The sequence below is a fragment of the Nothobranchius furzeri genome, chromosome 1, assembly GCF_043380555.1.
Source record: "Nothobranchius furzeri strain GRZ-AD chromosome 1, NfurGRZ-RIMD1, whole genome shotgun sequence".
Taxonomy (NCBI): domain Eukaryota; kingdom Metazoa; phylum Chordata; class Actinopteri; order Cyprinodontiformes; family Nothobranchiidae; genus Nothobranchius; species Nothobranchius furzeri.
Window position 1 is genome coordinate 55079023 of NC_091741.1, and position 19215 is coordinate 55098237.

At 40.3% G+C, this 19215-nt stretch overlaps 1 protein-coding gene across 2 annotated transcripts in view; it reads right to left on the reverse strand.

The window, feature by feature from the left end:
- Window positions 1-6523: 6523 nt before the first annotated feature.
- tbc1d22a (TBC1 domain family, member 22a) overlaps window positions 6524-19215 on the reverse strand; it is a 166187-nt gene continuing 153495 nt past the window's right edge. For both annotated transcript variants that reach the window (XM_015956713.3, XM_015956722.3), the window contains exon 14: window positions 6524-7301. In XM_015956713.3, the coding sequence (XP_015812199.1) occupies window positions 7173-7301 (129 nt within the window). In that variant the 3' untranslated portion in view covers window positions 6524-7172. The remainder of the gene's footprint in view (window positions 7302-19215) is intronic.

Here is a 19215-nt window from a genome sequence, read left to right on the forward strand (position 1 = left end):
TGATAACAGCGGTCTTGTGGTTTCTGTCGTTCCAAGATCACTCGTTGGCATTTATGTATTTTAAATCAAATACTAAACCATTAAATATTGTAACATTTGTTTTCAAACACATTTTCTTTCTAAAAAAGAATTATGGCTCAGATTGGGAACATATATTACAAGGGATGACACACACCAGCGCCGTGCAGAGACCTTTGACGGGGCGGGTGCTCAAAGTAGAAAAGAAAGGACACTTATAGAGCAATCCAACAAGTTAGAACATTCAGATAAGGAGACCCTTGGGCTCAAACAACATAATAAAAATATATCAGTGGTATTAGTGGTAATGTTAGTTCATAAATAATAGTTTTAGTTTTTAAAGCTGACTTATATCTAGAGATGTTACAACCACATTTTTGCCCCTGATCCGAGTCCAAGTTGTTTGATTTTTGATTATCTTCCAACACTGAGTCCTGTTCTGATACCAGGTGGTGATGCAATGCAGTATAAAAGAAGAAAGAAGTTGTCCTTCAGTCTGTATTTGTCATTTTAGCCTGAAAAGGTCACTCATTCAGGAAGTACATTTAACAGGAATCAAGATTCAAGATAATTTATTGCTATTGCACAGGTGTACAACCAAAGATATTTTGCACCTACTAAAGACAGCTTTAGTAAGAGGTAGTAAAATAAATGTAAAATAAATGCAACCACAGAGACTTATCCAGTGTGATCTACTGCTATGTTAGCTGAGATCTTTTTCCTGTCAGTAGAAAATTCTTGATCCCGTTCCATGATCTCACTGAACTTAACACTAAACATGAGAGCTCTGCTACCAACCTAACAACAACACCCTTTACACAAAGGCACCATCATCACATACGTGGCAGGAGTCTCAGAGAAACTTAGAAGAATCTTCTCCAAACACAACATCCCGGTAAACTTTAACCCAACAGCACCCTCAGACAGAACCTGGTCCATCCAGAAGACAAAACACCCAAACAGAAGCTCAGTGGGGTCGTTTATGCAGTCCAGTGTAGTGAAGACTGTCCAGATGTTTACATTAGAGAAACTAAACACCAATTACACAAGAACATAACACAACACAGGAGAGCCATCTCTTCAGGTCAAAACTCTGCAGTCCACCTACACCTGAAGCACAAGGGACACATCTTTGAAGATGACAAAGTCCACATTCTGGACAGAGAAGATAGATGATTTGAGAGAGGAGTAAAAGAAGCTATCTATGTCAAAACGTGAAAACCCCACTTTAAATAGGGGCGGGGCTTAGATTTCACCTTTCCATTACAAATAATGCAGCTTTGGATCTCATTCAGTTTCAGTCTAGGTCACACCTTCCTGCATCTAATCAACACGATGACTCACCATCAATAGAGGCTAACCACTCATCAGGAGATGGAGAGGTGGGGTACTCTGAGTAGTTTCTGCTCTTTAACTAACAACAGACAGCTACAGCTTATAAACTTGGCTCTCCCATATTCCAGTTTGAACTGACAAAGCTCCTCAGAGGAGAAGTGAAATGTTTTAAAGAAACCAAAGAAGTACAGTTGCCTTCATTTGAACCCTTTGGAGTAATAATCAATAATAAAAAATACATAATAAAGTCATAAAACGTATATAAGTATGCTCACATTCACTTTTACCATCTCTTTGTGGGAGGCAGACGGTGCCTTATCACGGTTAACCGTTAACCCTCAACCCGCATGGTCCTAGTGCCTGATATGTATCACAGTATAACAGTTTTGTACGGTAAAATCTGACGAACGACCGGAAAAAGGGCACTTTGAGCATTTCGGACAAAAGGGGCAGATGCTCAAGCACCCCCCCCCCCCTCCCGCCAGACACACACACACACACACACTAGGGCTGCACGATATTAGGAAAACCTGTGATGCTTGATAACAGTGATTAATATTGTGATGACGATATGACTTGCAATAAATAAATACTTCACTCAAGAACAAACACAAAAAAATCGGAAACAAATTAATTAAAATAGGACTATATACATATAAAACATGGGAAAAACAATAATTGTGACCAAAAGATGTGAGGAAAGGAAAACATAAAATGAAAAGGATCCCAGGATAAGCAGAATTGCCAGAAAGAGTGGAATGAAGCTAACTCAGGTGTTTGCTAACCATCCAAATTAAGTTCTGTCCGCAAAGGGGCAGGTATCTAACCTATAAGAATCCACCTGATTGGCCAAATGGGTGAAGAGCTCTATTTGATTTGTCAAAAACGTCTTGCTTTTGTTTGACTGACAAAATGCATTATGCGTAGCAAAAATCTTAGCAGACCAGTCATTGTTTTTTTCTGTTCTTTGCAATAAGCATATTGTGTATGCTGACATCGCAATGACGATACATTTGCACTATATAGTGCAGTTTTAACACACACACACACAGAGAGAGAGAAAGCACCACTGGTGTGAGAGGTTGCCTGCGCAATCTGAGCAGGAATAGGAGAAACAGCTGGCTGCAACCACTTCAACTTCAGGATAAACCAGAATCCCAAAAAGAAAATCACCATTTGATGTCACGGACAACTAAAGACGTTTAGACTGGAAAAAAGACCGGTGTTTAGCGTCGTCTCGTTTCCCCTGGAAATATGGGTCTCCGGTTCCAGCAAAAGTGTTCTGTGACCACACTTGTGTTCAAGACCTAGCTTGTTCTGTAGATTTGCTATAATAGCTACAATCTTTGAATGAGACTGCACACATTTTGTTAAGGGCACACAAACAGAAAATATGTACTCATTTAAGCCTAAAATAACTAGAAAAATATCATCTTCCAATTTAATAAACCTCAAACATTCTATAAAGGCCATTAGCACAATAGTGTTTTGAACCTAAATCAAATTTATTATTTCAGGGTTAATAGAGGTTTACTTTGTAAGATAAACACATAAAAAGCGGGAGGGGTACGTGTCATTTCTAAACAAACTGTTTTTCCACATGAGCAGTCAGAAATCATTTCTGCACAAAAGCCTGGCACATTAGGTTCCCTCAGCAGAAACTTGAAAATAAAATTATTTATATCACTGCTGCATACTTAGTTTCCTGGAATCCACAATAACACATCCGTTGATTTGCTCTTCATCCTTTGTTGCATCCAAAACTGTTCTGGTGGAAAACTGAATCAGGACTTGAAAGGAACACAGTCTCACAATTCCATAAAAAACACATGGAAGTCATTGTTTAGGGCTCCGTCTTAGGGGTGGGCTAGCGTGTTGCAGATGAAAAAGGCTAGTAAAGGTTGCTTTTCAGGCTGCCACAATAACTTAGAAATACAAGGTTTAGATAAAAATTAAAAGACCAGAAAATAATGAAAAAAAAAGTAAAAATCCTTCAATTTTCTGCGCTTTCTTTAGCCTTACTCCCCTAAATGTATTTGTAAGTGAACAAATAGGCACCTTCCTGCGACCATTGTTGGTTTTAATGTATTTTTAATTTCCCATGAAGTGACTGGAGCCATTGGTGGAAGCCGCTCCACCATAATTGGCTGCTTGTCTGAACATCAGTCAGGCTAAGGAGAGCTGGAGGGAGCTTGGGCTGAGCTCACACACATCAACAGGTTTCACATTTCCAAGTGAGTCCAAACTTCCTCTCGGTTTTCCTCCCTCCCTGTCCTTATGAACCCAAAACAGATACACAGAGATGAACGAGGACAGAGACGATGGCATGAACAACTCCTCATCCTCAGGAAAGACCAGTTAGGACTCTTGTGTTTCTACACCATAACCCGTCGTCGCCTCGCACATGCACACAGAGAACTTCACACGATCCCTTCATTATTTCTGCGTTTTAATGGCCGTGCTGAACCACCAAGGCCTCACTGGGGCCGATCTCAGAGGCCCTGGAGCTCTGAAACTCAGACTCTTCATGGATCTGCAAGTGGACATGGAATATTTGGAGAAGCTGTGAATTTCCAAGCACAAAAACACAAAACCACATTCAAATTACTTTTTTTTCATATAGAGGATTTATTTACACTTTCTATTTACAGATATTTGTTTCTGTACACGGTTTATTTTTTTAAATTCAAGATCCACGACTCCTGTCACCCACACAATCTAGTATTATTAGACTGCTCTCTGAGGCAAAATACATCAAGGGGGAGGGTTTGTTTTTCCATGAATATGCTTTACCAAACAGAGAGAAAGACCCAGAAGTGTAATATTTGAAAACCTAAGACTGTGTGTGTGTGTGTGTGTGTGTGTGAGAGAGAGTGGGTTATAAACAGAGAAGCTCCAGACAGACGTCAGCTATCGCCATGGAGATGTGTGAGTGTGTGCATGCAGAGAGGCTAATTTGAGATCACAATCACATCAGTTTGTTTAATAAATGATCACCTTTTTGTACATAGGAGCCCGATGAAGGGAAATGACTGTTTATATAATTATTGCAAAAATAAAGATTTGTTAAATGATCAGATGAGGAGTTTGAGAGCCTCTTTACATAAGCATGCATGTGTGCGTGCGTACACGTACACACGCACGCACGCACACACGCACACGCACACGCACACGCACACACACACACACACACACACACACACACACACACACCACTCTGCTTTAAGGCAACATAACTGCCAGAAACAGGAAATATGTCCCCCGTTTCCCCCTCAGTTACTGTTTTTGTCAAGCTTTGTATTTATTGCACATGCTTACAATGATACAGACCTCAATAAATAGGTAAACCAAAACAGAAAAAGCATGATGATGGCATCAGCGTAGGCCCCGCCCACACTACTCAGGACCCATCAGTTCCCATCTCATGTCTGAGGAGCAAAAGAAACAAAAAAATGCAGGAAATGTTCTGATTAGAGTCGGGTTCCTGAGAAACAGGATCTAACGCATCAACAGCCGGAGGGAGTGAATCCTGTGGTGCTTCTTGTTTTGCGGCTATGATCGTACCAGAAGGTTAGAAGATCCTCCTTTGATCCTTCACAATAAAAGTCTCCAATATACAAATACATCTTAAGATTAGAAACCAGTTCAACTGTTTTATAGGCTTCAGATGCTTAGGTATGTGTGTCTGTTTTAGACTCTTATTGTGAAGGACTGTAGCAAATCATTTGAATCCGGCTGTAAACATTGCTGCAAGCTTAGCTAACAGGTGCATGGCACTGAATAAAATGCAGTTCAGAAGCACAACGGGTTCACTTCCTCCTGCTGACGATGACATAGCCTCAGCCTTTATTCTGGACATTTCAATCTTAATCTTGACATTTCTTCCTTGTTTTTTTCTTCTTCACATTGAACTAATATCCAGTCCACATTAGCTTAGATGGCTTCATGGACTAGCGACCAAAACGTTCAACCTGATGAGTAAAACATCCTGACTAATGGACCTGTCAGAGCGGATGAGGACTGTTTACACCGTTTAGCACTTCTACCTTCGTAAACGCTGAGCAATAAGTCACACCCCATTCACGGAGGCAGGCTCAGCATCAAAGCTCGACAGATCTGTTCGTGAGGGGAACACGGGGTAAGAGAGTAAGTTTTATTACGATGCAGCTGCTCAGAAAAATATTAATCTGCTTCAAAAAATAAAAAATAAAACACCTTTCAAATAGTCAAAAACAAAACCATGATGGCGTCTCTAGGGTCAGGCACAACTTGAAAACGTAAACAAATGCCGGCATAAAAAAATAAAATCTAAACGATTTATCTTTAAAATGCTGATTGACAGAATATCGATATTTCATACAACTAATGGAGAAGGAAAAAGGCTGTAGACTTTTAAATGAAGTGCAGTTTTTCTTGTCAGAGAGCAGGAGATGAGGGGTTTGTGAAACTGGTTCAGATTGTAAAAAAAAAAAAAAAAAAAAAATCCCAGCGTGTGATCAAAGACAGACAGCTCTCAGAGAGGGGGGAAAAAACTGCACCGAAACATCCAAAGAAGCACAACACCCCCACTCTGTCTCCCCCTTCACACACCTACGCACCCGTCTCCGCCGGCTCGGGTGACAGTAATGGTTCCTGGCAGAGGCGCTGCAGGACGCTACGGATGTTAACTGCTTTCAATTAAGTTGTGAACCTCTGATTATCTGACCACCATCGCGTTCTGCAGTGCTGATGTCATCGATGATCAGAGCTAGATGCCCGACTGAAGGAAAGAGGCTGCTGTTGTTAGAAAAACACTTCACTGATTTATCGGCTCCATCTCAGAGCGTAGGTAAAGGCAGGAAGGCTGGTCTGGATCTCAGAAGGTCCCAGTGTGAGTGGTGACAGGTCTGCTCATGTTTAGATTTTGGTTTTACTTTCATGCGACACATTAAACGCTAACCACAAAGGCATTTTTATGGGTAAAACGTCACAAATCCAAACAGAAAACCAGTTTTTAAAGAAAATTTTATGACGTATCTAATAAGATGTTCTGTGTAGATTTAGCTCAAACAGCCTCATATACCAAGACCAAAGGAAAAAAAAACAACTGAGCTACTAATATAAATCGCCTTTTGTCTTTAATGAGAAGAGCATAATTTGGATTTTTAGAATCAGTTTTTTTTTCTTTTTCACTTCATTTTGCTTTTTGGCGGCATGCAAATATGTTCCTGTGGGATCTGAGGTAGTCCTGTAGTTTGTGTATGACGAGTTATTAAGGCGCAGACCGTTCAGATGAAAGGTAACGTGTTTAATGTAGACTCTTCTGACCTTCAGCCTCCTGCCACTGGGGTGTAGCAGCACACGGAGGGAGGACGACATGAGAAGGAGATGGATTTGTTCAGCTTTCAGGAAGCAGGAGAACATTTTCTGATTTAAAATCTGAATCCCTCCCCTCATGAAGCAAAACCAGGAGAGGCAGCGTTCCATCAGAGCGTGTGGCCAAAAGGAGAATGTACAAGGAAAAATGCCCTTAAACTTTCTTTATCAGTACAAACGGAGAAAAAGGGTCACCTATATTGCTGTGGTAGTGTAAAATAAGCAGAAGCCCGACAGTCCTGCGTCGGGGCTCCAAAGCATCCGTCTCTGTGTCGGACTGCAGGAGTGTTCATTTCAGAGCTGATCAGAAAAAAAAAAAGGTTCCACATCATCGTCATCATTCTGTCACAACGCTACACCACTTGTCCTAAATCACTGCTTGATTTGAATCTCTTAGTAGCAGAAAGGCCCACAGAAGTCTGGGCGGAGAGGAGAGGAAGAGGAGGAGCAGAGAGCCACACTCATCATCTCTTGTAGTGGTTGGGCGCGTCAGCAAAGGCAAACTTCAACCTGTAGGCTTCAGCCAGCAACACGCTCACTTCCTCGTTGCCCCAGTGCATTGTGGGGAGGTTCTGTAGGAGGATCATCAGGCCCTGGTGTGTGAGAGGCAGAGAGCAAATAGTTATAAAATGAGACCGAACTAATAAAACATCTGCAGCTGATTGGTACTAATATGTTTAAACGGGGTAAAAAAGGACAGAATGAAAGAAATGGAACAACATCTGGACAGGGCCACATTTAGACTCGACTAGACGTTATAACACTAACACCTTTGGGATTTACCTTGTAGTCTGGATGTGAGTTACTGTGAGGAAGAAAACTGGATGTCAAAAATCCCTAATGTTAGAGATAGACTGACCTGTGGAGTATAAATAAATATAAACGCACTCCTGAATGACTGGTGATCTCATTTGTTTCGAGCCCTGGTTGATTGGAAGCTCATGGAGGAGCTTTTCCTCCTGTTTTAATTGAGAATCTGAAGTCATTTTAAATGCAACAGAAATATGAAGAAAACAGAACAAATAATTGTTGTCTGAAAAATAACCGAAAAGAATACGTCAACAGGCAGAGCTTTTTACACACAGTCAAACCCAAACACATCATCCGACCACGAGCAGTTTAAAGCTCTGTTACCATGGTGAGTTAAGTCTCCAACTCTTAGACTTTCAGCTCAGTAAGATGGGTTAAGCAGGGAATCTCTTCCTGTTACAGCCTCCAGGGTCATGTTAGCATGGCTGAACTGAGACCATAATGGGCCTGGAGGCTGAGCCAATGGGGCAAATGTCAAGAACCGCCATGTTTTATTCATTCTTTTACTTTTGTCTTGTTTTTATTCCACAGGTGAAGTTTCTGTACAGAAATGACCTGATTTATGATCAGTTTGTGCTTTGCTAAACTGGAATGGTTTAATTACAAACGTGAGTAAAACAAAACAAACAAATCTGGAGAGAAGGAATGAAATGTAAACTACAATTCAGAGGAGCCTTTCCTAAGATACATGTTTGCTAGGAGATAGAGACCACACACACACACACGCGCGCACGCACAAGTTCAATCTCGCCAACTAATGCTTCTCTCTCGAAGGGGAATGAGACTGGTTAGCAGTAAGACAGAGTGAACGTGTGTGTTGTGTATTGGTGTCCCAGAAGCTCCCATCATCAAGGCTGGAATCATCGCCATGACAACAGGGTTTACAACCAATCACAGTGTTGATAATCACACCAAAAGTCAAATCCCGCTGGGACTGAGGTGTCTGCCCTCTGCTGGTTTGAAGCTGTCTGAAACGACGCCGTCTTCTCACCAAACACTTTCCACCGGTTCAGATTATTCAAATTCAGACTCTTATTTTACAACCAAGTCAAAGAGCTTCTATATTTTCGTGCACTCTCCTTCAACAAACACCAAAAAAGGTCAAACCATCCAAATATTGAAACCGATATTTATATATTTTATTACAGCAAGGCGCTTTGCATTAGTTTACCCTCCTATCTATTAAACTAAAGGTGTTTGTCTCCTATTAATTTTTTTCTTCCACGCTCGGTTTTAATGAGCCGGTGAGATGACCCCGGTGACACTTCAACAAAAAGAATTTGTATTCCGCTTTGGGGTGGAAAAGTACACGTTATATTCGACTAATTAAACTCCAAACTGCTACGGAAGCCAGATTTCACACGTCAGACTTCACCTCGCTCCCGTCTTCCGAATAAATTATAAGCAAACCCAACTAAATCAGATCCTCTGACACAGACTTTATTCTAAGATTTGTTATTTTTCAGAGCTAAGCAAAGAGAGTGGTCGGTAAGTACCTTATTGACAGATTTTTTTGTGAGCTTTGGCGTTTAAAATGTGTAAAAACCCTGCTGGATTAGTTAAAAAATCCAGGTTGTGAGAGCACACTGATAAAAATGCTAACCAATTCAGCCTCCAGTGTCTTCGGACATAAAATGGGATTTTTCATTTTCACTATTAGAATATCCAATGCCTTAATAATTCTACAAGTGGAAAAAAATCTATACTGGTTGCTCTTTTGAGAAAAAGCCATGCACCTCGAGTTGGAGCGACGTACCACATGACGTCCCTCTTGAGTTCAGAAAGCCGAAGGCCTCTAAAGTGCTCTCCCTCTGGGGAGCGAGAGCGCAGCCTGATCAGAATTCAGCTCGGCCTTCTCTCATCTGTATTCAAGCGAGCAGCACCATCAGCTTTACCCTCTCATCACTCGCCCTCTCGCGTATGCATTTGTGTGAGCAAAGAGCGGCTTTGTGTGTATTTTATTGTTTTTGAGAGAGTGAAAACAGCCACGTGCCTTAAAGAAACTAATTAAACACCATTATAACATTCGAACAGTCGACGCTTGGCTGGATACGTTGGAGGCTTTTTAAACTGAGCAGAATTCATCAGTTAGTCGCTAATTTCACTGAATAATAAGGTTAAAGAGGAAATTGTTTTCAGAAGAAAGGAAAACCGGTCTTCGGAGAATTACTACAGTAACTAATTGAACAAAGTTGTGTGAACATGTGTAAAGCGAGTAGTCTGTGCATCTCTCTGTGTGGTCCTGTATGCCTGAGGCTAGACACTACGCTGCTCCCCTACCTTACTTGACTGCCCCAGGCTTTTCACGTAATACCTCCTATGGAACAGCGTTAGTGTTTCCTGGCTACATTAGGCTGAAATGTTTGGAGAATCCCAACCTGATCATTGAGCTAACTTTGTTCCATTCACAGGGTATATACAGCAATCCTTAAGTAAAATTTAATACTTTTTAATACTTTTTTTTACTACCTTCAGAATTTTTTTAAAACCATCACAACACTAAATTGCAAGTGTTAATCAGCGACCTATTTACACATATTTTAACATATATAACATACAAAAAGAATAGACTTAGAGACTCACTGATGTTGACAACGTATTGCACATATTTATTTTACTTAGAAGATAAGCCAGGCACTTCTGTTCAGCGGTTCAGACAGTTGACCACGAGGCCTGAAATGATGCACAACGACCACTGAATATGACGTCATCATTATGTGACCGGATATACTAAAGTAGGGCTGCTCGATTATGGCAAAAACAATAATCACGATTATTGTGACTGAAATTGAGATCTCGATTATTTAAGACGATTTTTCAATTTATGTAGATTTTTATTTTTTTATTTTTATTCAGTCATAAAACTGCTCAGGGCACAATCAGGGCAAAAATAAACAAGAAACAAGATGATCACTAAAATAACTCCTGATTCCCAGTATAAAAAGACCAATATACTTATAGCTCATAGTTTATGACCCAAGGGCTGTAGACCTTGGTTTAACTCATTTAAGTCTAACCAGTACAGACTCAAATACCAATATCTTGCAAATACTGACAGCAAGAATTATACAGTGGCATTTATAAATACATGCAAATTGCTGTTCACTAAATGTTGCATAACATTTATTTAGTCATGTCAAGGTGCTGTAGGAGAGTGCACTAGCACCGTGTCCTCAGAGAGATTAGTTATTATTTATCAGCGTGAGGAACTTATTTCTACCTTATTTATAAACTATTTATTTACAAGTCCATCAGTTAATGTAATAAATGTCCCAACCACAGCTGCACCCCCCACCCCCAACCCGGTCTCACAGCAATCAGGGGCAAGCTGCACGTGTGTTTAGCACGCCGCACGCGCACATTTAGCCGTTTTTATCGGCTCAGGAGTCCGCAGGTGCGGGTGTGTGTCACTCACTCTGGTTAATCCAACAGGGAGCTGGCTCCGAGAGCTGTTTCATTAGCGACCGACGCATCACTACATCATTCCCTTTCCTAATGTCCTGAAGAATGGTCCGGAGTGCAGGCGGAGTGTTTAGCTAACCTGCAGGAAATGTCGACGACAGCTATCCAGAAAGTAGCTAAGGGTTACCAGAGATGTTTCTGAGGTGTTCACTAGGTACTTTTAAGATTTAAAAAGTCAAGAAGGGGGTCTGAGAAGCTGCTAGAAATAGTGTCAAAGTCGCTAAGTTAACTTGGCAACACTGGGAGGAGCGCTTCATTTGCAACTCAAGGCAGCGCAAGTGGGAGGAGCAAATAATCGGCTTGCTTTGTTTTTATAATCGTTCAACACATTTCATTCGGAATATATTTCTATGACGATGTTCAGAATATGACATCTGATAGTCTGAAAAAATAATACCTAATTTGGAAAAAATAATACCTCTGAGACCAAATTTAACACTTTTAATGGCCTTAAATTTGACTATTTTTATTTATCACTTTTTAATACTTTTTAAAACCCCGCGGACACCCTGATTAAAAGTCAGTTTTATACACGAGTGAGACACAATGATGTCCTGTCCAATGACTGAAATATCCAGCAGAAGGTCAGGAATGGTAGCATGTAGCCCTAAAGCAACAGCTCTGTTTGCGTGTGAGTTTCCATGTAAACCACGCTTTCAGCGAACTCAGCTGGAGGATAATATTGGTTAAGACCAGATTGATGAGCTAACGGCTAGTGGCCAATACTAATAGGGGTTACAGCCATCTCAGATGTTCATAAACATTTACAGTACAGGTCAAAAGTTTATAGACATCTTCACATTTGTGTTTTCTTTATTTTAATGAACGTTTACTTTGGTAGATTCTCACTGAAGGCACCAAAACTATGAATGAACACGTGGAGTCACCAAAAAAGGTGAAATAACTGAAAACATCTTTTATGTTCTTATTTTCTTCAAAATAGCCACCCTTTGCACTGATTACTTCTGTGCACACTCACATTTTAGATGACTTTTTCTGAGACCTATATGCACCCGTTTAGAGTTGGGGAAATAAATGAAGCAAAGCCTGAAAGTATTTCAAAGCCTGGGAACCTGATTGGACTCTAAATGGGAATTTAAGGTAATGAACTTGAGTGGACGTCCTTGTAAATAACCAGGATTACGGAGAGGTTTTTAAGAGCTAAGGCGGAACGGTGTTTATTTTTCTATTTTTACATTCCGTGCTGTTCCATCTAATGACAGCCAACTTAAATGACGTAGGGTGGATCAGTAACTCTGCTCATAACTTTATGTGGAAAAAACTCTGATTTATCCAAAACGACTCAGATCAAAACGACATCTACAGCAGGTGAGATATTAAAGAAAGTTCCACAGAAGCTCACTTCAAGAAATTTAAACTACTGTTTGAATGTTGCAGGAGGGTCAGCTGGCATGTTTAATCCAAAAGACGTGTTTCATTACCACAGAGAACAGCCATTTCTGACAGCAAACAATGAGTCACCGTTTCACCATATCTTCCCAGCAGAAATAAACTAGAGAGTAAATCTGTCAAATACCCAGGAATTGTAGCTGTCACAAATGATGGATCGAAAAAAGCAAAAGCAAAACCTGTTATATGCTGTCAAAAAAGTATATATTTCCACGAATCAATCTCACCTGATGGTGAATTATAGACAATGACAGGAATGCAAAAGCAAAACTTTATTTAAAGCCTTGTGAAACTTAAAAATGTGTTTTGAGCCTTTTCATTTTACTCAGACGCCTGACTACCGCTGTGTGAAATGATATTGTTTGATGACGGAAGGAATTTCAATTGAAAGCCACTGAAGTCTGGATTAAATGAACACATGAATGGATAATATAAATATTTTTATATGTCAACATTAAAATCAAAACAAAACGATGACAGAGATATAGATGTGCTGAAATATTAATATGGAAATAAATATCTGAAAATTCCTTTGAATTTTATAATACAGTTATTTTGAATAAAGACTCTCTTTCCACCAAAAGAGCTGCTCTTGCATTTGAGGCCTTTTATTTAATGATGCTACTTTTTTTTATGAATTAGGAAGAAATTGTGGGCATGAACGCCAGTTCAAGAAAAAATAAAAACTAGGTAAGGTTGAAAATCTAAACCTTTTAAATAAACCTTGTACTGGAAGATTTACACACTAAGAAACAGCTTTGAATACAACTTACATTTTATAAAGACAATGTGGAAAGCTAATGATATTAAGAAACCACATAGACATGAACTAACGTTAGTAAAAATGTAATATATCCCAGATTATCTAGCTTGAAGGTGCCTGCAGCAGCAGAAAACAGTTCAATCATAGAAACTAAAAATAAACTTTGTGACATCGTTTTTAACATTTCCCTTTTGTATAAAGGAGTAGCAAGCCTAAATTTGTCCCTTATAAAAAAGATTTGAACCGCAGGTGGAGGAGTTTTAAATGGCCTGCAAACCAAACTGTTGACAGTACGTTCTCCACAGAAACGACTAAATGAGAATGAAACCTGCCATGTGTTTCTGGCTCTTTGTGAATCAACCAAAATGACTAATTACTGTGCTACATTAGGACCAACTCCTGTGCAATCAAGTGCTGCTTAGAGTGTTGCAGCCAAAAGAGCATACATGAGACAAACACCCCTGCATGAGAGCATGTGTGCATCCTTCAGATGAGTACACATCCATAGTGACTGAGGAGCTTCATTAGGAGGACATTTCTGCATCGTAACCATCTGCTGGCTCTGGCGACTGTTGGGCTAACAACTTTAATACGATTTAATCGCATACATTTCGCTGTCAGGGGGAATGCCTCAGCCTCTCTACTCCACACAGGTGGTAGTCATCTACACACAGAAGCTGAGGATGTTCCTGTGATTGGATGAGGGCAAAAAACAGGAAGGGAAATATGGGAAAGGTGAAGATCAAAGTTGGGGAAGTGAAAGGCTGTGCTATCAAACTTGCGTTTCAATTCAGATATCAGCACCAAAAGATCACAAAACAATGTTATGAACCAAAATATATTATTAAAATCACTGTCATATTCTGCTTGTTAGTATGCATTTGTTTAGTCATGCCTTCCTCTTTAGGAAACTTTTTGTTTCAGTCACCTGACCCTGTGCTGTGTTTGCACCTGAACTGACCTGCTCTGACCAGAACCCACACTGACTTATAAATAGTAGCTGCTTCTCCAATTAATGCTTCTTTATATTATTTTGTCATTGGTTTTATTTTTTAATTTCAAATTTTTGCTTATTTTTTTTTCTTGCACCAAGAACCTCAGCAATTTCCCAATGTTGTGACTCTCACACATATCAAATTAAAATCCTCATGGAGGGGGCCATCGTCTAGCACGCTGCTGCTAACCACTTAAACATTCTCTCTCTCTCCTGATAATAACTTTTTGCTTTCCTTGACGTTGGATGTGCTACAGCTAGTTTATCCGTTTAAATATAGATCCACTAGGATAAATACAATAAAGTTTATCTGTCGCCAAATAGAATATTTACTAAGAAATCACAATGTAACCATAAACACATTGCCTGGTGTGTGTGTGTAGAGTAAATCAGTGCTTTCATTCGCAATTAAATGTGAACTCTGAATATTTAAGGTTTAGTATAACCAGAACACTTCTGTGATTGTGCTTTCAAGACAAAACCTGTTGCCAATCAAAATACATATTTCTAAATTCAATTATTTAAACAAGTATTTAAATCTCAGGAATGGAACTTTTATTTTGACAAGGAGGAATAAATGTCTCCCATCTAAGGGAGTAATCATGTTAAATAATCTTTATTCCTCTCCATAGTCAAGCAGCTAACAGTGTTGTCTGTATGCAAACAACAATGAAAAAATAATTTAAAAAATGAAACATATTTGCATGTTTATTATAATAAAGACCAACTTTTAGTGAAGGAATTGGCGAATGAACTGATTTGGCTAATTGGATGAGCTGAGAAGACACAAAATGAATGGATTTGTGGTCGTTACTAGTGTGGCTCAGGTAATAATATCCATGCACCCGACAACGCCAAAAAAAAAAACCCAGTGATTCATCATCGCTGTATACGCCAGGCTACAAGGGAGAAAAAAAGAACAATTAGCTCTCTTTCTTACATGCTTGGCCAGTCTTAAAAGATGTTAATGGCTATTGATATGGAGGAGAAAGCAGATTGTCAATAGAGAGGGTGCTGGGGTTCTTTCTTTGAAATAAAATGGGATAACATAATGGCTGCATAGACAGCAAGGCTGCTGTCAAGTTAGATTTACTCAGAGTGTTAATGGTTATTGTTTTAACCTGGAACTGACAGGGGGCCAGCTGATTTAAAGCTGCAACGGCACGGAACAAGTAGAAAAATATGTGACAGCAAAATGATTGTTGAATAGTGTGATGATCATAAAAACTGTGAAAAACCAACGACTTAGGAATCTATGATTTACACAAGACAAAGAACAAATCACAGAATTGGACTGAAAATAATGGAATTTAAGGTGAAATGCAAAACTGAGGAATTTGTTCAGATACTGATTTTATCAAACAAATCAGTTTTTTTTAAATACAAGCATATTCCACATTTTACAATGATTACAAAAAAGGAGAGAATGTGTTTAAGCTGCTGCCCCTGCTGCCTGTGTGTGTGTGCGTGCGTGTGCGTGTGTGTGTGTGTGTGTGTGAGTGAGTGAGTGAGTGAGTGAGTGAGTGAGAGAGAGAGAGAGAGAGAGAGAGAGAGAGAGAGAGCGAGTGTGTAACAAAGAAGTAAAAGTAAGTATGTGTATGTATTTGAAGAAATGCCTGTGTTTAATAGTGAATTTGTGAATAAAATTAGTCCAATAAGGGAAATGTCACACTGCCAAGATTCAAATTTGCTGAAACCAGATAGCAGGAGCCTAAGATTAGCATTAGTCCTACTAGAGGCATCAAATTTACTCAGAAAGAAATATTTGTCAGATAGGATCAAAGGCCTGAATGGATTCAACAGGTGTAATAGGCAAAGATAAAATAAGCCCCTTTTAAAAATCCACAAAATTATTTATTTGCTGCTAGAATGAGACGTGGTTCACTTCAGTGCTTACAATGTTAGCCCAAAGTTGTGCGAGGTGCCCTGCTGTCTTTTCTGCTGTGTCAACTACAGCTCCCAGCTGAGAGCAGCAAAAGCCCCTGGAGAAATTAATGGCTGAGAGATGACAGGTGTAATGCCCATATCAACAGGACATGCATTTGTGGCTAAAAATGGCAATTGTCTGGAGTATCTGTTGAATTTATGTGACATGTCTCACTTCATGGCCAACTTCCTACAACTGACATCTACATGGACTCACACAAGAGGAAAGGATGCACACAAACTGGCACCCATACACTGCACAAACACTCCAGGCCGCTGTTGGTGGTGGTAATGGTGTTCCACAGCACCCTGGGGTGTAATGGGCCTAGACACTGCTCTGTCAGGACCATTAGCTTGCTGTAGTTTATATAATTACACAAAATGGGCACTCTGGCAAACAGTGGGGGCTAATGTAGGAGTGTAGCACATGGAGGTAAGAGCTGACATGCTATGGCACAGGCAAAGTTGTAGAAAGGTTGGTGAAGAGAAAGCTCTGATTAGCTGGAGTTCCTCCAACACTGTCTCAACAGATAAGGTTGTTTTGCTGAGAGGTGATGAAACTGAATATGGCAATGTTTTGTTTTGGCTCACGAGCAAATTTATGAAATATGTATCATTTTACCAATTCTTCTAAAATAACGCATGAGTAATATTAAGCTATTTCCACTGAACAAAAACATAAACGCAACACTTTTGTTTTTGCTCCCATTTTCCATGAACTGAACTCAAACATCTGAAACATTTTCTTCATGCATAAAACACCCTAGATGATCCATCCCACCTCACAGGTGTGGCATATCAAGGGACTGATTAGACAGCATGCATAATGTGGTGTGCCTTAGACTGCCCACAATAAAAGGCCACCCTGAAATGTGCAGTTTGATCAAACAGCACAATGCCACAGATGCCACAACCTTTGACGGAGCGTGTAATTGGCATGCTGACTGCAGGAATGTGTACCAGAGATGTTGCCCGTGACATTAATGTTCATTTCTCTACCATAAGCCATCTCAAAAGATGCATCACAGAATTTGGCGGTACCGGCCTCACAACCGCAGACCACGTGTGACCACACTAGTCCAGAACCTTCACATCCAGCATGTTCACCTCCAGGATCACCTGAGACCAGCCACCCTGACAGCTGTAGCAACAATCTGTTTGCACAGCCAGAGAATTTCTGCAAAACCTGTCAGAAACCGTCTCAGGGATGCTCATCTGCATGCATGTTGTCCTCATCGAGGTCTGGTCCTGACTGCAGTTTGTTGTCTTAACCGACTTGAGTGGGCAAACACTCACATTTGATGGCATTTGGCTCGCAGGAGAGCGTCCTGTTCACAGATGAGTCCCGGTTTTCACTGTTTAGGGCAGATGGCAGACTGCATGAGTGGCGTCGTGTGGGTGACTGGTTTGCTGATGTCAATGTTGTGGAACAAGTGGCCTATGGTGGTGGTGGGATACTGGCATGGGTAGGCATGTGTTATAGACAACAAACACAGGTGCATTTAATTGTTGAATGCACAGAGGTTCCGTGACGAGATCCTGAGGCCCATTGTTGTGCTATTCATCAACAACCATCACCTCATGTTGCAGCATGATAACGCACGGTCCCATAATGCAAGGATCTGTACACAATTCCTGGAAGCTGAAAACATCCCAGTTCTTGCATGGCCAGCATACTCACCAGACACGTCACCCATTGAGCATGTTTGGGGTGCTCTGGATCGGCGTATACGGCAGCGTGTTCCACTTCCTGCCAATATTCAGCAACTTCGCACAGCTATTGAAGAGGAGTGGACCAACATTCCACAGACCGCTATCAACAACCTGACCTACTTTATGCGACGGAAATGTGTTGCAATGAGTAAGGCAAATGGTGGCCACACCAGATACTGACTGGTTTTCTGCCCCACCACCCCAATGAAGCAAAACTGAGCCCATGTCAGGGTGGCCTTTTATTGTGGGCATTTCCCTAAACTATAAAAAAATACGCTTAAATTTGACCCAATTTGGTGGTTTTGTATGCAGAATCACATTTGTAAACTATTTAATATCCAAATAACTAAGGAATATTTACATCCGTCTACTTCAAGGTTAGCCACTCACTTCCCCGAGGGCTGATATCCAGCATGTTTTAGTGGTTTCCTCAAAGAGCAAGTAACTCCCTAGAAGAATCCAACTTCACTCCCATTTTCTATTTGAAAAATGCGCCACAAGGAGGCATTGCCTGGCAGACCGAGAGGGGGCACTGCTAACAAAACGACACACACACACACACACAGGGTCACAATGGCATTGTGCCATCATATGGTTCCAGCTAACATCATAGGGTACCTCTTAGCCAATAGCGATGGCAGATTTACATTCAAATGTAGTGCAGAGCTTTTTCCTGAAGAGGGCGCAACACTGACAGTTTTAAGCAGAAAATAAAAAATGTAATTAGGATGCACTAAAGTGCCAAATTATTGACTGCACATGTCTACAGCATGATTAGACACTCATTTAGATAGTTTATCAGCAAAAAAAAAGTTGATTTGGGGGTGACTTGCTCTTTAACAGGAAGCCTAAGTCACGCCCATCTATTTCCGTGCCATGCATCCCAGAAAGAACAAAAAAAACAAATGCAAGTCAATGAGGCTAAAAATGCTATTTTTTCATTCTGCTTGTTATGCGCCATGGATTTCACATATGTCCGCGAATTTTAAATATGCATTTTGATACCCAGAAAGCTCTTATTTTCAAACAGGGAGAAACACTATTTTTAAGTTTTGTGTGAAAATAAGTCCAGGACTACAAATGTGCTTCACGTAAGTGACGTCATTGAACCAGACACGGAGAAAAACAGAGGGAAAATGGCTGTACGTTCATCAAACTTGAAATCCTTCCTTCAGGAGGAAAGAACCATTATAAATCTGGCCATTTGGTAAGTAGCAGCTGTGCTAGGGAAGAGGAGATTCTGTGGGACGTCATAAATGCGACGTGCCAATGTCTGGACTGTAGTCATGCTAATTACAAACTTTTACAACCTGATAAACCTCAAGTACGTGACTGGCGTGGTCAAAACACCCATCATTAGTTTTCATTTAAATTGAAGTATAAATTTGAGATCCAGGGTCCAAGGCAAAGTGGGTTACAAAATAGCTCA